The sequence below is a fragment of the Chanodichthys erythropterus genome, chromosome 5 (genome assembly GCF_024489055.1).
Source record: "Chanodichthys erythropterus isolate Z2021 chromosome 5, ASM2448905v1, whole genome shotgun sequence".
Taxonomy (NCBI): domain Eukaryota; kingdom Metazoa; phylum Chordata; class Actinopteri; order Cypriniformes; family Xenocyprididae; genus Chanodichthys; species Chanodichthys erythropterus.
Window position 1 is genome coordinate 13006114 of NC_090225.1, and position 23462 is coordinate 13029575.

A 23462-nucleotide genomic window follows, 5' to 3' on the forward strand; every position below is an offset into this window, starting at 1 on the left:
ATGACAGTTATACATGCTATATTTAAATCAGTGTCCCACCACTTTAAATAACTATATGAGACACTAGTAGTTGGTTGTGCTGTGTTCAGCGGTGCAAAAGTCATCAGGGAATGTAATCTCGCTTGTTCTCTCCTCAGCTTTAAGAGTCTGTGGTCTATTATTATCTCAGTGATATGATATTTCTCTCTGCCATCCTTGTCGTCGCTCAGAATGTCAGCTGCCAATCTTAGGAGCCATGCAGAGGAAATGAACAGTCTGTTCTAAACACTGAAAACTACAGCTTTCATTCAATTTGAGAGGTTACGACAGGGATTCATACATCTAAAGGGATTTGCAGACACCTGAAATAAAGAACTCTTAAAGTGGGAATCATTTGATGTCTAAACTTACAAGAGATGGTAGAATATAACAACTAAAAACAACATAAACATTAGGATAGTATTTCAGCTGAATTGTTCCAGAAGACAGAAATGAGGTAAATGAGAACTAAAAGTTAACTACACAAACCGACATAATAACAAACGTTTAATCTACACAGTTCGTTACAGTTGAAAAGTTTACATTTTGCTGAAAAACAAACATTGTCTCCAGTCTATCACCCCATATAATTGGGCTGTAGTGTTGCTGAATTCACAAAGCATTGCAGACTCACAGTTTTGATTGATGATGCTCATTTTCTAAGCGCTGTCTTCGACACTTAAAGTGCATATGACCCAGTTCTGTAGGCTATACGTTTTTAATTTAACATCCACAGTGCCAAAGTATACCCTGAAGATGGATGACTACTTCTCTCCCAGTTCTGGCAGGTAAAGTTGAGGATCACGCAGCAAAAACAGTCAAGCTTGGCAGGGACGTGGGGAAAGAGAAACAGAAAGACATAGAGAGCAACACAAAGACTGGTAGAGACTGAACACTTGTAATTGACCAGCCATGAGGATACAAAATAATACTCTAAATATGCATGATATATTGGTATATAATTAAATATGTTATTCATTTTTTATTTTTATTATTATTAGCCAATTTTGGAGAGTTTTTGTATGTTTTAGGATTTACTTTTGTCATTCTTTTGCACAAACTGAAAATGGCTGAATTTAAGGATTAGTATATTATTTATTAAGGATCATGTGACACTGAAGACTGGAGAAATGGCTGCTAAAAATCAGTTATGCATTACATATAGTTTACATTTTTAAATTCAAATAGATTCAAATAGAGAATAGTTATTTTAAATTGTAATAATATTTCACAATAATAATAAATGTAGCCTTGGTGTGAGCATAAGAGATTTCTTTCAAAAACATTTTTAAAAAAAAATCTCAAACCCCCAAATTTTGAACAGTAGTGTAACTGCACTTTATCTATTTGCATCTATAGATTTCAATTACAGTAAATATCTTTAAAGGCCATTTTCTCAAAATGAGTTTTTTCTCCTGCTCTGAGTCAGAAATCTCCACTTTAGCAGAACTTATTTACACCAAACTTTACAGTTTTATTCCTTTCTATATTCTGAAGGTTTTTACAGAGGGATTTGTTGATATATAATTTGCCTGATTTTATACAACATTTTATTCCGAAAAAATTGTGAAAATATTTTTTTTTTTTTTCTGGCTGTTAATAGTAATTTCGGATTTATGGAGTGATAAAAAGAGATATCCAAAATTCCCTCTGTAAAAACCTTTGAATTTAATATGTCCAAAAATTAAATGAGAATTTTGAACCTGACGTCATCCAATAATCCGATTTTTGTTCTAGTATGCAAATGTGCGCATATTTAATTAGATAATGCCTCATTTGCATATTTAAACATAACATTTTAGAAAACTTGTAATACAAAAAATGTTTGCAATTTTTAATGTAATCAATCACATGGGGTAGTATGGTGATATCTATTAGTTAATTTTTTTACCCTATTCACCTGGGGTGTCTCGCCTTAAACTTTCACAAAAAAGCCTTCCTTCCGCTCGAAAAAATAGTCCCAGACCGTGACTGTCTTTATGAGTGTGTCAGTCAGTAGCGTAGACTTTTACATTGAAAAGACTGAATTGTTGTGAACATGGAACAAGACGCAACTGACAAATGCTTTGACTAGTGCTGTCAGTCACGGGAAAACCCCTTAATTGTTAAAAGAACAAGATAATACATCGAACATTTGAACCGAATTTTTATTATGAACCTGACCTGAAGGAAAATGCTAAATCTGAATGCAGGTAATAAACTCGCTCACTTGATCTCTTTCTCACAACACTCTTCTACATAATACAGTACGCTTCAATGAACAATATCAATTGAGAACATACCATTTACGTTGCTAAGAGTGGTTGCTAAGGGTGTTGTGTAGTGATACACAGAACCGTTGGGTGAAGCAGTCATAGCCGTGTTTATCCTGAAAAAAATCAGAATCAAGGACAGGAACTAGCCATTTTATAATGTACATTATGACGCCTACTTATTTATTCTTATTTTTGTGTGTGTGTGTGTGTGTGTGTGTTTCATTTTCTTTCATTTTTTAACTAAGTGGTATAGATTTATAACACTGGGCATTTATCAGACATGTACATAATTACTAGCTTATCATATTGGCCATTGTGTAATTTCAGTATAACTGATTGAACAAGAAAGAAAGAAAGAAAGAAAGAAAGAAAGAAAGAAAGAAAGAAAGAAAGAAAGAAAGAAAGAAAGAAAGAAAGAAAGAAAGAAAGAAAGAAAGAAAGAAAGAAAGAAAGAAAGAAAGAAAGAAAGAAAGAAGGAGCCCTTCACTGCTCTTATATCTAATTGGAGGAGATATGTCGTCTCTGGAGAATCTGTCTCTCTGCGCTCAAAGAAACAGCAATGATGCAAAGATATTTTTTCACATCAAACACACCAAAATGTTACTCTCCTGCATTTTGTTGCTTCTTTGAACACTAAAAACTGCTTGTGTTTTGTTCACTGCCACTGTTGCTGGAGTTTGAATATTTTGTATCCAACTTAAAAAACTAAAGTATAACAGAAATTGATGGGGGGAGAGAACTGAAAACAATGCAGATATGCACAACATCCTGATTTTATTTATTCCCAAACTGCTCCCTTACACTAGTTGGGAGGTAAAGGAACAAGCCAATGAGGTCATTATTACCTAATGAGATTACCTAATGACTTCACAGGGGTTCCAGAGCCAATAACTGCCAGATAACTTCCCCTGTAATTATTTGGAAACAACAGTGTGCTCTTCCTCGACATTAAGCCAACATTTTAATCACATTGTCTGAGTGCTTCATAGAGCACAGCAAGTCTGGTTTGTTGAAAACACTCTTTGATTAGCAGGATTAGTGATGTTTATGATTTAAGCCACAAAATCGTTACCATGCATGCACCAATACCACAGTGTTTTTTTTTTTTTTTCTTTTCGTTTTTTTCCCTTAAAATACTAGAAATATAAGTCTAGGGTGCATATGATTGTGCAGATTTGTTATTTAAGCATAATCTGATTTTATTTTTGATTTGAATTGGCTGACAAAAGTTCATTTAAATTAACGTCTAACAGTCGAATAAGCAACAAAGGAACATTTTAGAAAGTGATAGCAATTGCATTTGAATCAGACAGTGCACAGACATTCACCTTCCTTTTTTTAAGTTAATATAGTGGCAAATGGGATTGTATATATAGATGCACAAGCGCTTTCCATAGCATTCGTACCATCATCTTCATGAACGCATGGCACATAATTAATGGAGCTGCATGGGAAGTGAGAGGATGTAACTCTGAAACTCGTCTGGGTTCGTCAGGCCTCTGGCGGCATACTTTACTGTGGTCGGACCAGATATGTTTTATGACCTCTCATTAATACCCATTACTATGGAGGTCAGTCAGGACACGCTGGTGGGTTATCTACAGGACTATAAACCACAGCACAATGAGAATGACTGAATCCATCACTCATACAGCTCGGACTATGATAGAGAGAGATGAAGAGACAGCGAGGGGGCCAGAGCAGGAAAAAAAAGAAACAGAAGACATTCATAATAAACGAAGGGGAAAATCAATAGCAGGGGAAGATGTGATGATGAAATCTTTCAGTGTGAGTGTTAGTGATGAAACCCAGACAGACATAAATAAAGAATTAACAGTCTGAGGAAAAACTGAATAATAGTAGTTCATTTATACCCATGCCCCAATAAATGAGGAAATTAACAGTTTTACAACAAGGTCCAAACATGAATTTACATGACTTTTCCATGAACTTTTTTTTTTTTTTTTTGCACACGTTTTGACTTTTTGAGCCTCTGTGCCCACTTTACCATCTGGCAAGTCATACTGACAGGCCAATAACATTATGAGCAATATCTATTCAATGAAATATGACCTTTCATGTTATACATTTCTATGATTTAAAACATGTGTAAATTCTAGGGCTGGGACAATGCATCGATTCTCGATTTGCAACACAAAGAATCTGAAGCGATTCTGATATTTTCCGATGTATCGTGATTCTCTCTCGAATTGATTCTGAGCTTAGTTTTTAACAGCAGATGGCGCTACTTGCTTTAGAAACACACATACTCTGCTTGCTTCTAGTTCCTTTACACACTACTTAAACTTAATATAATCAATCATAAAGTTTGAAAAGGTTGAAGCGAATTACAAGGTGTTCGCAATGGGTTGTTCAAATAAATCTCACGTCATAAAAGCATTCTGAGCTGAGGTGCAAGTATATTTTACATCGTGAACGCATGATCACTATCCAGCACTCTTCTTCATGAGCATTTGAGTGTGCGGTTAAAACTAGCCTAGTGCGCCATCCTCTGTTAAAACTAAGCTCAGAATCGATTCGAGAGAGAAAATATCAGAATGGATCCAGAATCATTGTATTCTGAATCGAGAACTGATGTATTGTCCTAGCCTTATTCAATTCCTTGATGTACATTACTGTTCAAAAGTTTGAGATCGATAAGGTTTTTTGTTTTATAAAAAGAAGCTAACCAGGTCTGCACTTTTTTGATGAAAAATACAGTATAAAGAGTAATACTATGAAATATTACAGTTAAAACAACTGCAATTTCAGCAGCCATTACTCCACTCGGCAGTGTCATGATCCTTTAAAAATCATTGTAATATGCTGGTTTGCTGTTCAAGAAACATTGAAACAAATTCATATTATCAGCTGAAAACAGTTGTGCTACTTAATACACTATATTGCCGAAATTTTTGGGATGCCTGCCTTTACGTGCACATGAAATTTAATGACATCCCATTCTTAATCCGTAGGGTTTAATATGGAGTTGGCCCACCCTTTTGCAGCTATAACAGCCTCAACTCTTCTGGGAAGGCTTTCCACAAGGTTTAGGAGTGTGTTTATGGGAATTTTTGACCATTCTTCTAGAAGCACATTTGGCTCGCAGTCTCCACTCTAAGGCCGCATTTACACTGCAAGTCTTAATGCACAGATCCGATCTTTTGACCATATCCGATTTTTTTGGACGACGTGCTTACATTTCTTTTAGAAGTGACCTGTATCGGATGTCTCCTTTTTACACTGCACTTGGCGAAACGTACCAAAAATAGCCTAGCCTATATGACATTACAAATCAATTCCAAGGGTACATTGAGCTTAATTTATTGACATGAATTCATATAGAAACCCTTTTAATGCAATAGTTACATCCCTACATAAAAATAGCCTAATACAAATTAGTATATGTATACGTACGCAGCTCCGCTGGAAGCGTGCGAGTCAAATACTTGGGTGCGGGTAGATATTCACAGCTTCATGGGCCCGAATCCGCCATCCTATACTAGTTTTTTTGTCATCAAAACCAATGCGTTCATCATTGATTGTAATATCATATTGCAAGTTTGTGTTCTTTTTATTTTGTGGTTTCAATGGAACGAATAGTCATTAGTCTCCACAACTGGACTGAAGCGCGCGTGCACGAGCCGTCGTCACTGACAACCGCGGCAACGAGCACTCAGTGTGATTTCACGAGCAACATTTCAACGTCAGATCGCCTTTTATTTAACACAAACTAATTAAATTAATAATCTACCAGTCAACTAGAGATGCTCCGTTTGTTATAGGTATGTCTGTACCGCGAAATGTAAAAAAAACCCCTCACTTTTCAATGACACAGGAGTCGCATTTACAGGGGAATATCCGATCTGTCCGCTTACACTGCAGGCGCAAACGCCCGTATCCGATTCATATCTGATTTATAACCACATATGAATGAGGCCTAATTCATCCCAAAGGTGTTCTGTCGGGTTGAGGTCAGGACTCTGTACAATCCATGTCTTTTTGGACCTTGCTTTTTGCACTGGTGCGCAGTCATGTTGAAACAGGAAGGGGCCATCCCCAAACTGTTCCCACAAAGTTGGGAGCATGAAATTGTCCAAAAACAAAAACAAAAAAATCCAGAAATCGCTTATGAGAGACCATGCATACAAAATCAAAACAGCAATAAAAGACAATGAGATCCAACTATCCAGCTCAAGACTGACTGCAATGCTCTGGTTGTGGATGAAAGGAAGCAGTTGTTATCAAAGGTGGAAACATATGGCAGGGATCACTGCACATAGCTCAGATTGAGTCAGGGTGCCCTTTGCTTTTGCCCGCTACTTCAAGAACCAGCTAAATGGACCCTTAAGGAATTAGAAAACTAAAACACAATGTCCTGCAAAGTTCTGTTGAAGAGCCGGTGGCTATTGTATCCCTTATCAGCCAGCCCAGACAGAATCTAAAGACTTTATAAAGCATTTCCTCTGCTGAATATTTGGGCGAAATGAATTTAAACACTGTAAAATTTGTTAAATGAAGCTGAGATTACAACTTTCTGGTTACGCATAATCAAATAAATCAAAATTTATCATGAACACACACACACACACACAAGGGTATAACTCTGGGAATAACGGTAATTTCAATTCTGTGGAAATCTGCACATACAAATTCTGTGTGATCTAGCTTATCAGTTCACTCTTTTCTATCAATTTAGACTGTATATCTGCGAGGTAGCGAGTTTTTAGTGTGGCTCCATTATAATCAAAAGAAACCATTATTTTCCCTCAGGAAAAAGCAGTGTCATTTGTCCTTTGATAGTGAAGAGGGCAGAAATCAGACGTTTTAGTAAGAGTTATGAGTTTAGTATGAGCTTGTCTGACAGGATGAACTTCAGTCCAAAGAAAACTGGTTGACAGGAGATTAAAGTCACAGTCTGGACCCTCTGCAGCATTACAGGACAAGTGCCAGGTCTTTGATTTGTACTTAGAGTTAAGTGCCTGTATGCTGTGATGTATATTTAAAGACCAGTGCAGTACTTAGTAGTAGAAAGGGGAAATTTTATAAAGGGGGAAGTTTATAAAGAGTGAAATCAGGGGGCTTGTTCTGTGTCGGTTGTAAGTGAACGCTGGTGATTTTGCTGAGCCCTGACCCACTGTAATGGACTGCATGATGGAAGAAACGTCTAGTTCAGCAGTCGCTTTGAGCCAGAACACGAGGAATTGACTCATATGCCGATCAATATCTGGTAGCACGCCGCTAAATGAACAGGACACATTCAAAGATTTGTGTTCATCAAAGAACAAGTCGATTTTTGCACTTCATGTAATAACTCCACTCTGAATGGAGAGCAGAATTATTAGGCACAGCTTAACATGTCACCCAACTTCCTTTCCAACCGACTGAAAAGGCCAACGCAATGCAATATGAGCCACTAGCAGAGCTTCCAGCAATAATTGATTCCAGAGCGCCATTGATGACTTGGAACATGGGCGCTCATCTCATCTCCCCAGGTATTTGACGTCCTGTGGGTTTTTGTTCCAGCTGTGTTCTACAACACCTCATTTGACTAATTAGCAAGTTTTCAACTACAGGGGATGGCTTATTAATAATGACAGCAAGGGAAGTGGAAACATAACTTAACAAACAATCATAACTTGAGCATGTACAACAGATAAGAACAGTAAACCTGCTGACTTCCACAATTCAAAATGTGATCTGGGGATTTCAAAGGGGACTATGAAGAAGTGTTAACCTCCTTTCGTATTCAGCTCACGAAGAAAGTGTAAAACTCTTGCAGTTCAAAAAACTTACACTATGTCCTTCCCTATACTTATGGAAAAAGTAACTGACGCGACACCAGTTCCGTTTTTTTTTTTTTTTTTTTTCCGGATGTTGAATATGACAGGCGGTCTGGCGGAAGCTAGATATTTTACTTCATAACTTGTTAAATGTGGCTATTATTTATTTATTTTTTTTACACAAATGTATTGCTTCACTTCAGAAGGATTTTAATACCCTAAAGCGAGTGCCAGGTTGATGATGGATTTTACTGGAGCTGCCTTCACAACAGGTGTTTAAACGTTTCTCTGAGATGTGTGTTTGCATGTATTTGTCTAGAATCCTGCTCAGGTCTGTGCTAGGCAATGCCAGGCTATAATCTTTTCTGGCTTGTGTGTCTGTAATTAATGGCTCTATTCTGGTGTGTGGAATGATGAGGAAGCATACTGGTAAGCATCAATGTAATGCTCTGAGTTTAAAAATGCTCCTGAGTGATGCACTCTGCCATTACATGAGGTCAAAGGTCATACAAACTCTCCCCCTTTGTGCTTCTTGATATAAGCCGTGTGTCAGAGAACATCTGAATTTTTCTTTGTGCTCTTAATTAGAGGAATTAAGACCTGAAAATCTTCTGGTGCACTTGCAAAATCCATTTGGCAGGCTGTAGCTCTGCTGTGGTTATTTTAAAACCCATAATTTATCTTAAAGCTTAATCAATCCTCTCTACTTGTTAAAAACAATTTAGATTTACATGATTCTGGATTTGTTTTTAAAAGTTCTACTATGAAATAGATGATAAGGGAGAAATAGTCTCTCTTGATTAGTGCTTATGGGCAGGTGTGTGATGACAATACGCACATACCCAGCAGAAAAACAAACCACCTGCTTTTGTTTAATCCCCTGAGCCCAATCTGTGCCTGTCTGACATTTTAAGAACATATTGAATTGAACAACCCCCCTTCTAATCTCCTTTAGATTTGCTATGGCACTTTCTTTTTCCAATGTCTTTTTCCCCTCTCTGGGATTGTGAAGATTGGAGTCGTACGAGACCGCGTCTGCAGTGCATCAGACAGCGCTTTTGTTGAAAGCTTTTTGGTTAGCTGATGCAGTGTGCTGAGCTGTTGCTGCTGACACTGTGCAGATGCATAAAGTGTTTGAAATGTGGAGTATGGTGATGGAGCATTCACAGGCCCGGGAAGAAATGTGTATTTCTGCACAATACTACTCCTGACACAGTGCCTGGAAAAGAAGAGTAAACCTGCAAGTTTTAACAGGTCAAAAAGTCCAAGGAAGCAATCATCCATTGACACCAGTGACCTGTACATGATGGAAAGGGTGGCCAGATGTGGGAAGGGAAGTTTTATTTAAATGTTTTACGTTCCTTACGCTGATAAGCTGGAGAGGTTTAGTCATGGGTTTCCCCTCCAGATTGTAAAGAAGTAGATTAGATGACAACATTGTCAAACACATTCATTAGTTCAAAATCTGAGGTGTAAATGTTAATGTATGTTTTTACACATCTGTTCAAAAGTTTGAGGTCAGTAAATTTTTTTTAAAGAAATTAATTTATTCAGCAAGGATGCTTTAAATTGATCAAAAGTGAAAGTAAAAAAGTAATTTCTGAAGGATCATGTGACACTGAAGACTGGAGTAATGACGCTTAAAATTCAGCTTGTATATATGTGTATATATATGTGTATAATATATATATATATATATATATATATATATATATATATATATATATAGATATATATATATATATATATATATATATATAAAACCACTAACAGGTGGCGTGATGAAGACATAATCAGTGTTACTCACTTTACCTGTCAGTGGTCATAATATTATGCCTGATCGCTGTATATATAATAGAATATAATTTTAAATGGTCATAATATTTCACAATATTGCTGTTTTTGCTGTATTTTGATTAAATATATGAGCATAAGAGACTACCTTTAAAAATATTTAAAAAATCTTACTGACTCCAAACTTCTGAATGCTAGTTTATTTGTCATCCAAATTAATCATCAAACCCAATACGTTGCACTTTTATTTTCTTAAAAAGGAAGTTAATGTGTGTGTGAACAACTTTTATGATATATTTGCAAATAACTGACTTTAATATATCAATAGTCTATGGTTTCATTTTATCATTAATGTTGTTTATTTGTTATTTGTTGCCTAAAAATTTTTATCATTAATTTCGAGGTCATAGAGGAAATGTATCAAAGAAAATCCCATATTTTGGTATATTTGACCCTAAAGTGGTATGTCTACAAAGCTAGTTAGAGCAAAAGAGTTGCCTTCATTATAGCGTCTTCTTCCTCAGTTAATTTGCTCTCACAATGAAGCAAATTTGATGTTATGAGAGATCCCTACAGAGGGACTGGACACACATGACCTGCACATGGCATTGTGGGATATCTGCCCAGAGTAATCGGGATAAGCTTACAGCTATGAGCTTTAATGAGGCAAAAATGGAAACAAATGGAGTGTGTGTTCCCATTACTCTTCAGTGTGTCCAGGGAGACAGAGGAAAAAGAACAGAGGAGGTGCATAGGAGAGGTAAAGAGAGCAAGAGAGACTGTACTCAAGTGAATTAAACGTCTCTTAATCTGTTTGTGTTCCACCTGAGCTCAACTACATCAGCTCTAACTAAAAAAAAAAAATAAAAAAAAAACCTGATAGATAAGAGAAAGGATAATGGGGAAACAAAGAAGAAGAGAGTGCATGTATACATAGATCAAATGGATACTAAACTTAAGGGTAAAAATTTGTGGTGATAAATGTGATAATTGTCTTCATGGGTACCACAATATGCCACATGAAGTGAGATTTCTCATGTAAACACATCTAGATTGCAGAGCATCACAGGGTTTGTGAAGTCAGAACCTAGTGTTAAAAATACCATAAATACCCACAAAGAAAATCAGAGCAAAAAAAAAACAAAAAAACACACACAAAGGAGTACAAGCATATTATTCACACATCATCTCCACCTACAAGACAGTGAATTTAGATTTTTCTAAATCATTATTGTTTTCACAGCATTGATTAACACAGGATGTTGGGTTTCTTTGCAATTGGATTTACAGTATGTAGAGATATTGCTTCCTTTACGAGGTGAAACTGAATGCACATGAATAAACTGTGAGGTTTTTCAAAATACTTATTGCAAATGATAAAAACATTTTAAAATTGTAAAGTTTTATTGTGCATATGCTTACCTTGTCTGTCTAACAATATTATTTTTTTGAAAACAATTCTTAAAGGAACAGTTCCTCCTCAATAAAACTTTCTGTCATTTATTGACCCTCATATCATTCCAAGCCTGTATGACTTTCTTCACAAACACAAACAGTGAGGAAGAAAAAAAAAAGTGGTCAATATGATTTGTGTACTATAAGTCTTCTGAAGGGTTTTGATCAATTAATTTTTATGACTCTTCCATGACAGTTTGAATTGTCTGTAATTACTGAATAAAGATGTTAATAATTTATAGTAATTTATAAATCACTGATTTATGAACCCTGTCAAACTGTCAATTTGAAAAGAAAACAAATGTTATTATATGACTTCAGTAGACTTGGAATAAAGCACACTGTTCATTTGGTTGATGTTTATGATACTTTTATGGTGCTTTTGCATGTAGCTGTATGGAAAAGAGCTATCAATACATTATCAACATTTCTCCTTTCATCTATCCCTTTAAGATTCTGTTATCGACTGTTGGCTACTGTGAGTTACTTGTGATTGAAAAATTTAGAAGTGAAGCCATGACCTAACTTAATTGGTATTAGCTACAATAGGCTACAGCTCAAGATTTATTACGCTTGGATTACTTTGTTTTTGCTTTGTGGAATAAATGTTCAACTTTGTTTACGGATTTGCTGACTCATGCGTTTGGATGACAACAAGCTGGAACTCTGCCGCTGTTGTTAATGCATCTGTGAGAACATTTACGTCCTGTTAGCAGGGGCTTAAAAAAGTGGGTTGTGGCATTACATATCTATACTGCTGTATCTGTAGCAAGCAAAAGCCAAGATTTTCTCTCTTCTAAGTCACAAACACACATACACGCATGCACACAGACCGAAATGATTCACCCCATAAACACAGGGATGAGGGTTCGGGGGGGAGTCGCATAAAGTCGCAAGGATTTATGAGGATGTGGAGCATTTTGTTGCCATAGTAACTTGCAATAAAAGGTATTCTAAAATGCCCTATTCATTTTGTAAAATTCACCAAACATCTCCAAGGCAAGTAATTATAATACATTATAAATCTAATCTCTTTTCCCCCTCACAAAACCATATTTGAAAATGCATAACATGAGTCAACCCACACATTATTAAAATATATCACAGCAAACCTTTGCTGGGAAAACTATGCCTCAATATACACTGCCCGGACAAAAAAAAGAAAAAAAAAGTTGCTGTTTTTTTTATTTTAATAGGCAAATACTTAAGAGTCTATGGATGGATCATTATTTTTGGCAACGGTTCTTTGAACCCAAAAAGATGGAGTGTGTAGCTTTTCATTTCTTAAACAACCATTAAGATGCATCATGGCCATATACCAGGATGACAATGTCAAGATTCATCAGGCTCAAATTGTGAAAGAATGGTTCAGAGAGCATGAAGAATCATTTTCACACATGAATTGGCACTGACCTTAACCTCAGTGTAAGTTTTTGGGATGTGCTGAAGGAGACTTTACAGAGTGTTCACCTCTTGCATTGTCAATACAAGAACTTGACCAAAAAATGATGCACCTCTTGATTGAAATAAATGTTGTGATGTTATTTCCATCAAGAGGTGCATAATTTTTTGGTCAAGATCTTCTATTGACAATGCAAGAGGTGAGCACTCTGTAAAGTCTACTCCAGCACATCCCAAAGACTTTCAATGAAATTAAGGTCTGGACTCTGAGGTGCCAATTCATGTGTGAAAATTATTCTTCATGCTCTCTAAACCATTCTTTCACAATTTTAACCCTGGTGAATCTTGACATTGCCATCCTGGTATATGGCCATGATGTGTCTTCATACAGGGTTGTTTAAGAAATGAAAAGCTACACACTCCATCTTTAAGGGTTAAAAGGACCGTTGCCAAACATATAACATGCTAGAAACATAATCACTGTAATAATGATCTATTCATAGTATTTGCCTATTAAAATCCAAACAGCGACTTTGTTTTGTCCGGGCAGTGTAGGATCTGTTGGAAAGAGGTCATAGTAATGCAATCAACTTTGAGTCACTATAGGAAATCTATAAATTGCATGCAGTGTTCAATAGTAATTTATTTCTATACAATCTCTGATGAATTATAATCTCATTCATTTTGCACATTTGAAACTGTTTGTCAACTTGTAGCTGTAAATCCATTCCATCTGTCTGTCCAGTCCTGTTTATTAGTGTAAATACATGGATAAACAGACATATTAAGTCAAATCCCTACCCTTCTATTCACCCATTTAATTCCTCACCAAAATCTGCACATGCTATTAATCTGATTTGTGAATAGTGGAGAGAAGAAGAAAATGTATTCTTCATTATCTCTGAAAGTACACTATATAGTGTATTTAAAGCGCTGGACTTTAACCATTGTTCATTATATATTTATATAATCAGTTTTCTCCTCACTACATAAATGCATGCAGTCTAAAAACATTTTTCTTTTTTTGCATGCGAATCCATGTAATTATCATAATAAAATGCCAATCTGAATAATTCTGTTTCATGGCTTAAAATAGCAAATACGACTGTGTTCCAGTGTTCCAGAACCTGTATTTCATTATCATTCTCAGACCAGCCAAAGCTATAACAATGGCAATGTTTCAAGCAAAGCATTCATTGTCATTTTTATTTGTTTAATATGATAGACACAGAGAGAAAGACAATAAATGATTTTGCTTTTAACTTCCCCTGATGGGCACAATGACAAAATGTGCATAAACATTAAAAGGAGGCACACGTTAATTAAGCACACGAAGTCCACAGAGAATGGGAGGCTTTCATTGGCCTACAAAACTAATGAAGAGTTTGTGCATTGCTGCGTTTGAACCTGATGTCAGATTTCCTTTCATTTAGTCATTCTCTGTTGTTTTAACTTGCCGCTTTTCCAGGAAAACAGACTTCATTATTTACCGTTCAGCCACACTGAAGGACCGACACTCATACACAGTTCAAGCATGGGATAATGTACAACCAGACTGTCATTATAATGAGGGTGACCAGGACACTGACATGAAGCTAGCGGGTATAAATAAATGCATGGATATGAAATATTGGTTTGTATGGAGGCTTGTTTCCGTTACTAGATAAAAAAAATGCAAAAGATAATTGCGACTTTTTATCTCACAATTCTGACTTTTTTTTTTTTTTTTTTAATTGTGAGATATGTATATAGACACAATTGCGAGTTATAAAGTCCAATTTTAAAAGTCCAGTTTATATTTTGCAATTCTGACTTTATAAGTCACAATTGCGAGTTTATGTCACACAATTCTGATAAAAAAGATAAAAAAAGATGATAAAATCAAAGATAATTAATTCACAATTAAGTCGCAATTGCAAGAAAAAAAAGTCAGAATTGAGAGATAAAAAGTCACAATTAGCTTCTTTTTTTTTTTCTTTTTTTTTATCCATGCCAGAAACAAGCTTCTGTAGATTTGAGCTGAAATTTTAAGTTTTCAAATTTTGCTTGTACATTCCATTTTACCAACTTATGGCCTCCTTTGCAAAATAATTTTCCTATGTGACCCGTGCTGGCAAAATGATTCGAAATTAGCACATTTTCAAAAATGAGTTATTGTTATTCTCACATTCTCTATTAAAAAAATTCTAAATTTCTAAAAAAAATTCTCTTTTTCATGATTCCACAATTGTTTGATTAACATTAATGAAACAGACAGCTTATATATTAAAACCAACTGTATCACACGGATCTATTATAATGTTACACATCAGATGTTTTTCCCCAAAAGTTAACCAAATGTTCATTTAAGACATACTTGCCAAGACATTTAATTTCTCTCAGAAAAAGTAATCCAAAATATTGGATGGATGGATGGATGGATGGATGGATGGATGGATGGATGGATAGATAGATAGATAGATAGATAGATAGATGGATAGATGGATAGATGGATAGATGGATGGATGGATGGATGGATGGATGGATGGATGGATGGATGGATGGATAGATAGATAGATAGATAGATAGATAGATAGATAGATAGATAGATAGATAGATAGATAGATAGATAGATAGATAGATAGATAGATAGATAGATAGATAGATAGATAGATAGATAGATAGGCACAAGTAGGGTTTGGACTGGTTATAAAAGTTTTGAGTTTAGGATGAGTGGGTTTGGGAAGACATAATTAATCCCTTATGTACTCCCCTCCCCCACAAAGTACCATCACTCTCAGCTCCGAAATCCCTACAGTTTTTCTAATAACAGAGTCTGTTTCTGCTCTACAAGAGACACCATTATTCCCTTAAGTGTATGACAGGCATTGAAAGGATAGTTCACCCAAAAATTAAAATTTACTGTTCATTTACTCACCCTCAGGCCATCCAAAATGTAGGTGACTTTTTTTTTTTTTTTTTCAGTAGAACAGTAAAGAAGATTTTTTAGCTGAAATTGTGGTCCTCGGTCATTCATATAATGCAAGTCATTGACTACAGTCACACAGAGTCAAAAAACATATACAAACAAAACAAAATTAATACCAGTGGCTCCTGATGATACACTGTGGTCTTAAAGAGAAACAATCAGTCTGTGCCAGAATCTAAACATTATTTACAACTTTATTACCTGTAATCCACAGCTTCGGCAAACAGCCTGGAGAGCAAACTTCCACTCATCACCATTTGCAGAGGCTGTGGATTACAAGTAATAATGCTGTAAATAATGTACAGTTTCTTGCACAGACCAATCGTTTCGCTTCATAAGACCACAATGCATGTTCAGGAGCCATTAATTTTGTTTTTCCTGTATATGTTGTTTTTTTACTCTCAAAGTGATAGCCATTGACTTGCAAGAAACATGGTTTCAGTTGAAAATCTACATGTACATCATGGATGGCCTGGGGGAGAGTAAATTAACAGCAATTTTCATTTTTGGGTGAACTAGCCCTTTAACTATATTTATGTTTACTGTAATACAAATAATAGTCTAGATGCTTTCTGTTGCCAGCCCCTCAGATAACAGCTGCCTACCAGCAATAAACCATTAAAAAAATAGTTCACCTAAAAATAAAACTTCTATCATTATGTTCAGACTGCCTGCAGATTGGATTTCTTCTCAAATCAGATCTTTTCAGCCAGATTGTCCCCACTATTAATTGCAAGTGATCAAATAAGATTTGTGTGTCCAGACATAACTTTAGTAATGACGTAGGCATACACATATTGTATGTGATTAGGCTTTCAAAAAATTGATACAGGAAAAATGGAGGTGCATCATCTCGCTTTTCAAATAAGCACCATCGAGTTGCAGTGGCAAAATGACTGCCCACTGCTTTGGATGTGTGTGTTCACTACTCACTACTCCTAATGTGTGTGTGCTGACTTGGATGGGTTAAATGCAGAGGACAATTTCAGAGTATGGGTTAACATACTTGGGCTTCACATGTCACTATTCCCTATTGCTGTAGTTCTATGGCCTGTTTCTCCAGGCAAAACAATGCCCTCATATGACGCAAGGTTTCAATACTTGTCATTCAACTAGATTGATTCAAAACAGTTGTGGATTATTTACCAAATACCCTTGTGGACCACAAGTATAAACAAGCCCTGACTCACTGCACCGCAGTGGGTCTTGAAAATTAAAACTGGTTGATGCCACTGTGTGTGAAATGTATATTTCGAACAATACAGATTTTTTATTTAACACCCATAAACAACCATCACTTGACCTTGACTTGCCATCTAGTCTCATTCTGTCAGTCACATTGCAGGATGCCCTTCATTGAAGCATTCAGCCACATTTGCCAATATCAACAACTCAAATAAGACAGTAGCCCTCAGGGTGTTTACGGACTAGCTTCAGAGCTTGGGATAATATAGAGGCTAATTGGGGGAGAAGTTCATCTAAGGACTGCTAAAATAGTGGAAAAGTGAGGGCGAGGGGAGAAAAAAAAAATAGAAACAAAAAGAGAAAAGGTAAAGTAAAGACCACAGAGCAAGGGAGAAGACAGTAGAAATGAAAATGACTAGATGTGCACAGAGGGAATTAAAAGAAAACATGAGAAAAGTGAATAAGTAAGTATACAAGTATAATGTATGTAAAAAGAAAGACAATGATGTATCATAGAAAATATATACATTCATGAGAGTGAATGTGTGCAACTCAGTCTTTCTCTTAAGCTGATAACGGCATTACCGTGTGCATTTTAAATTCATGGTGCTTAATGTTACGAGACCTCTTAATCCGCAGAAAATCAATGCCTAATAACCTATGAAAATGTACATTTGCTCTTTTACTATCGCCAGAGGCCCAGTCACACACTCCGGGGGCCCTTCTTTCAATTCCCCTGCATTAGCAGTAAAAACCATAAACCACCATTAACGACAGAGGATTTGTGTAAAGCAGTGAGGCGCTGCTCTGTGCTCATGCCATTTGGGACAGAGATCAGCTCCAGGAATGATGTTTGCATGATAGAAATAGACAGGGAGCATCTCGCACAGGTCTCATGGATATTTAAAATCAAGATAAGAGGAGCTGGAAGAAAGTGGGTTTACTATGTGAATAGAAAGGAGACACAAATATATACCATTTATTTTCTCCTTTATGTTTAATTGGTAAACTCTGAAATGCATAGCATATATCATGGAATATGAAGTTGATAACACATCAGTGGGATGCTATATCAAAGTCCCTTTCAAGAAAAGTCTGTTCACTCGGTGACCGTATTTGCAATGCTCCCGAGCAGCTATTTTGGGCATCCAAGACCAAGTCCTATCTATTTGAGTGGGGGAATCCTGTAATCTCAAAAACTGCTTGGCAAACTTACAATTAAATAACATATTTCAGATCAGCAACAAAATCTGACATGAACTGTCCAATAAATGTTGTTTCTTATGCTCAAATAGTATTAAAAATTATTATTTTTCAGGCTAGACGCAGTCCTAATCGTGAGTCTCAGGTTTCTATGGGAACCGGAACTTCTAACAGCTGCTGCAGTGACGCAATGACTTTATCGATCAGTGATTGGCACTTTTACTTAAAAGGCGGGACGTATTCAATTATATTGTGTGTTGCAGTTTCCCTCATTCATAATTAATAGAAGTGAACCGTCTTTCTATATCTATAGTCTTTGGCTATATATAATGGCAAGAAAAAAGTACTGCAACACGTTCTAGTTGTCAGATGTAGAAAAGGTTCATAGTTAATGTAAAGAATCACAATTGTTGGCTAAAAGTCAGTGAAGTTAGTTCTTATGTTACTTAAAGCTGTGGCGTAACAGCGATGTTGCTGATTGAATGGAGGCAGATCTGTATATGGTGCATTACATATGTCCTTGAAAAGTCTTAGTCCCCAGTAAGAACTTTTAACTGGAATGCCTCCTCAAGTTGGAGTTGCAACTGGGAAACTGAGGGGAAACTCAACTACCCTGACTTCAGAATCCAATATGGCTTCTCAGCGCATCAACTGTAGTGAAGCAATGGTAATATATTTGTTTATTAGCACTTCTGTTTGTCTGTGTCTCAATAAACTCAGTGGTGCACACAGTACTATCCAACCTCTATTTGCGGACATGATACTTTGGCATTATCTGTGCAAAATACAGCTTTTTTATGTGTTTGTATTCCAAAAGAGCAAGCACAACAAAGGTTTGCCTGGATGCGTCTATCTTCGATTTCTGACCAGTTTACTGGAGTGTGGTCAACTCAGGTGTGATGCCATTTCCAGCTACGACATCCCTCTTCCCAGGTAAATGGAATGCAGCATAAACTTGTGGTGGATTGTAGGAAAGGAGTGGGGTTTAAGCTCACTAAATAATTGGAGAAGTCTGGCAAACATACCAGAAAGAAGTCTGTCGTTTTACCGGTTGTTCAAGTTGACATTTTGGTTAAAAATTAAAAAACAAATTCACAATATGATCTATAACATGCATTTACAAAATAGATGCCATTCTAAAGTACCACTATTAGGCTTTTCGGATATTACCTTTAATGTAGTGTGCAAAATACAGTAGCTGTTTGTGAAATTCCGAGTATGGGTCACCATACTTGGCCACATGTCACTTCACTTCACTTCACTTCACTTCACTTCACTTCACTTCACTTCACTTCACTTCACAAAATGGAGTTATTGTCTCCCAAAAGAAAGACCTCATTCTAAACTGCCTGAAACAAGTCATCAGTACTTCCAGTCTTACTTCCTGCACAAACATATGTAGGTTTGTAACAAATTTGCATAATGCCAGCATATGTTCTTCATTGGCTGCCTACAAACAACATCTACTTTGGTCCGCTCAAACAATGTAGTTGTAGATGAGACCTGGAAGAGTTTTGTTTGTGTTGTTGATATGTTGAAAAAAAAAAAAGAAAAAAGTTTTTAAAAGAGGTCTGCAATGCATAATATGCAAAAATTAAAGTATTTTTTATTTATTTTATTATTTTATTTTTTTTTACCATGGATGCACGTAAATCTTTTGAAGGAGACCTCCAAAACAAAATTAGGAACCTTAAAAAAGCATCCAAATAGGTTTTGGGAGTCTTTGTAAGTACCATGTTATTGGTGCCACAGTATGTTCTGTCTGCCTGTGTCTTTTAAGGGTTTTTTAATCAAAATTTTGAGTGCTGGCTTGTTTGTTGGTGTGCTTGCATGACCGTAAAAGTGTTTTTGGATAAGCCTATGTGTATGAGCTTGTATAATTGTGTTGTCTCCGACTGTCAGCTCCACTAAGCCCCAAACCCCATATACCCACCCCCTAGCGCACGGCTGACCTGTTTCCATATAAACACAGGATGCTGGAGGCAGAATGCTGAACGGCGGGACTAAAGCTTAGGCATCCTGAGGATGGACGCCTCCGAGGCTTAGGGGTCCCTCATCTCCCAGCGACAGAGCTACCAGACCCAGCCGGCCATCCTCCCTGCCACCCAACTATAATTACCAGACAGAAATGCATGTACGTGCTTACCGCCTGCAGGGCTGATCTCCAGCTGCCGTGATATTAACTCCATCAGGTCTTGTGCTGAAAAGAGCTTTATCCCTCAGCTCTCAGGAGAAGCTCGGCACAGCCATCCCCTTAATAACATACATAACTTCTCTCAAGCACAACTTCTTCTCCATGTCCCTGACCACTGAAAAACTGCTCATAGGAGGAGAAAGAAATCGATGTCCCTATCTTCTGCTGCCTGTGTGTATAAAGCATGGAGAGGTTATTAAGAATGAGTGGAAGGAGAATATAGGAAATAAAGAATGAAAACTATTAATGCACTGCAAATTTGTGTCTGTATTTTGTCAGTATTTTTGTCTTTATTTTCAATAAAAATGTCCAAACATTCTTTAAACAAGATAAATTTACTTGACAAGCAAAAATGTTTCAGATATTAAGATGTGTATTTTGAATTAAGCGTATAATATTAGCCCTTATTGTGATCTACAAACATAACATCTTTAAATGATTGATGAATGAACCGTCATATGATGATGTGGGTATGAAGACTTCTGTTTCTGGTTAACGACATGTTATTAATCTTTCCCCCTGCAGAGCAGATATCACAAGGTTATTAGCTGAGTGCCCTTTCATGGACAACCCCTAAAAAGGTGTTGCAGATGCACATTAACAGTTATGACAGCCTAGTCGTTTCAGTTTGGCAGATATAACATCATATGCAAATAATATGGAAATAAATTCAAAGGCGTAACTCTACCAACACGCTAAATGTGGGAGTATGAAATTAACATGCTGAAGTGTAAATATAGCAGTTTGTCTGAGGATGTACCACAATATCCACACACATGCAATTACTATTTTTTTATTTTTATAATTATGTGTATGTGTGGTTCAAGTATGCCATGCACATGGGGACAATATTTCCCCACCAAGATGTCAATATCCAAAAATCCTTGTGCTTGGGGTGACAATTTTTTGGTCCCCATGAGGAAAACAGCATATCACACAGAATGATGTTTTTTGAAAATGGAAATATGCAGAAGGTTTTCTGTGATGGATAGGTTTAGGGGTGGTGTTAGGATTATGGAATAGACCAGCACTTCTCAAAGTCCGGACTCCGGTCCGGGTCCGGACCCGGAGGGAATTCAATCCGGACCCGCCTCCATTTCGTATTTCAACAGCAGTAACTGTGTGTAAGGGATTAAAAATCTGGATTTCTTACTTTGAAAAACGCATGTCAAAATCATTTGTTTAGTGTTTTATGTCTTTTTGGAGATGGTCCGAAATTAAAGCGAAGGCGAGATATTTAAAGTTTTCCTCAGTGATTCGGTTGCCATGACATATGAGTCGCGCGACGCAGCGAGCGTTTGAATGGGTGTGGAGCAGTGGTTCTCAACCTGCGGCCCGTCACAAATGTAAATGCTACCCGCGATATGCCGACCACAATAATAATAATAATAAACATCAGCAGTAAAGGTAAGAAGAATGGAAGAATCAGTTTGCTGTTAGGCCTAATGAGCGAGATGGGCAGCCTTCCTGTTTGCTCTGTAGTAAAGTACTTGACAAGCAAAACCTACAATTTCAGAAGACTGAACTGTGAATTCGATGTGTTTGTTTGATGTATTTTAAATCAGTAAAATAACCGCATCAGCGCACCCGCGGCTGGATGAGCCCAACTCTGCGCGCGCTCGCGGATCCGATGCTGCGCTAGGGATTGCGACATGACAGAAAGCTTGATATCGTCAGAGATTGTAATTAGCCTACAGTGCGCTCAGTGTTGTTTGTAAAAAGAGCTGAGTAACATTTGCTTATTAAGGCGTTTATGTGATTGTTTGGTGACTATTGCGATGCTGTTGAAGAGAGTCATACAGAATTAAATAGCAACTTAAATAGCAACTTAAAGTGATTGTATATACAGTTTGTGTGTTCATTGAGCATTACTGATTATTATTGTAAAGCTAATGTCAGTAAGTTAGTTTTTATTTGTTATTTATTGTGTGCAACATCTTAGTATAATAATAGTATTATCTGCTAATACCATAACATTAAATCTGATTGGTTTGCATTGGTGACGTCATATGCAAATTATATGCGGACCGTGAGACCTGCACTTGGACCATTGTGCGGACCACTGGGAAAAAAGTTTGAGAACCACTGGAATAGACTGTAATAGAATAGACTGTAGAATAGATTGTAAAATATAAAAATAATTATGTTAATGGAAAGTCCCGATAAAACATGAAGACCCAACATGTGTGTGTGTGGTTCAGGTATTCCCTATGTTATAGGGACAAAATGTCCCCACAAGGATGGCAATACCAGAAATATCTGACTTGTGGGGACACAAGCTTGTAAATCATATTAAATTATTAAAATATTTTTTGAAAACGTAAAAATGCAGAAAGTTTTCTGTGAGGGTTGTGTTTAGGGTTAGGTTTAGGGGATAGAATATACAGTTTGTACAGTAGCAAAATCATTATGTCTATGTTCCCCATAAAATATGGAAACCCAACGCATGCGCGTGTGTGCGTGCGAGTGTGTGAGCGTGCAACACTGGGCATCAAAAGTCCATAATTCTGCATCTGTTGCTTGTGTAAAGCTCTCATTAAAGCTATGCCCGTTGGGAGATCAATCTTTGTTGCCCTATTGATCGGCATCTAAATGCAAGGCGGCTGAATGGCAGTGAGGGATTTCTGTGACTTACAAACCTTATGATGTGCAAAGTGTGACTGCATGTTTGTGAGAGAGAGAGATGGAAAAACAAAACTGCAAGACAGAATACAAACTGATTGGATGAAACATTCCCCTGAACAGATTACACACCAGTGCTTTAGTGGTCTGATTCGACTGGCTAAACACCCACAGTTAAAGTCATTCTATCAACATCTCCTTCTAATTTCAAACAACAAACCTCTCAGCAGACTGATGGTTATCAGTCCCTACAGACTTAACGCTCACCTCAAAACTGATTTCTCTCACAATATCACAGCTGCTAATAGGCTATCAACGTCCATCTCACCACCTAACGCTGAGACCCAGATGACATTTTCCCACTAGTTAACCACCGTGTTCTTGCAATAGTCCTGAATTGTTCCTCCAAAATCAGAAGGTGGATTGTGATGTGTGTCGCTAGTGTCTCGTAGAGTGGAATACTCAACATACAAAACAGGCAGGCATACAAAAAAGGTATTAAAATGCACAGAAACAACCAGATTTAAAACTTTATTTTAGTGTATTTTAACTAGTTGCTTATTAGCATTCATATTACTAGAATA

At 36.7% G+C, this 23462-nt stretch overlaps 2 protein-coding genes across 4 annotated transcripts in view; one reads left to right on the top strand and one right to left on the bottom strand.

Moving 5' to 3' along the window:
• Window positions 1-20172, top strand: part of atrnl1a (attractin-like 1a) — a 332899-nt gene extending 312727 nt beyond the window's left edge. Inside the window, exon 30 of one of the 2 annotated variants that reach the window (XM_067386115.1) lies at window positions 20035-20172. In XM_067386115.1, the coding sequence (XP_067242216.1) occupies window positions 20035-20069 (35 nt within the window). In that variant the 3' untranslated portion in view covers window positions 20070-20172. Of the gene's footprint in view, window positions 1-18879; window positions 18977-20034 lie in introns of those variants that run through there. The other variant, XM_067386114.1, reaches the window with a different exon arrangement.
• The window catches only part of gfra1a (gdnf family receptor alpha 1a), an 85508-nt gene that overhangs the window by 32161 nt on the left and 29885 nt on the right, over window positions 1-23462 (bottom strand). The window lies entirely within an intron of this gene.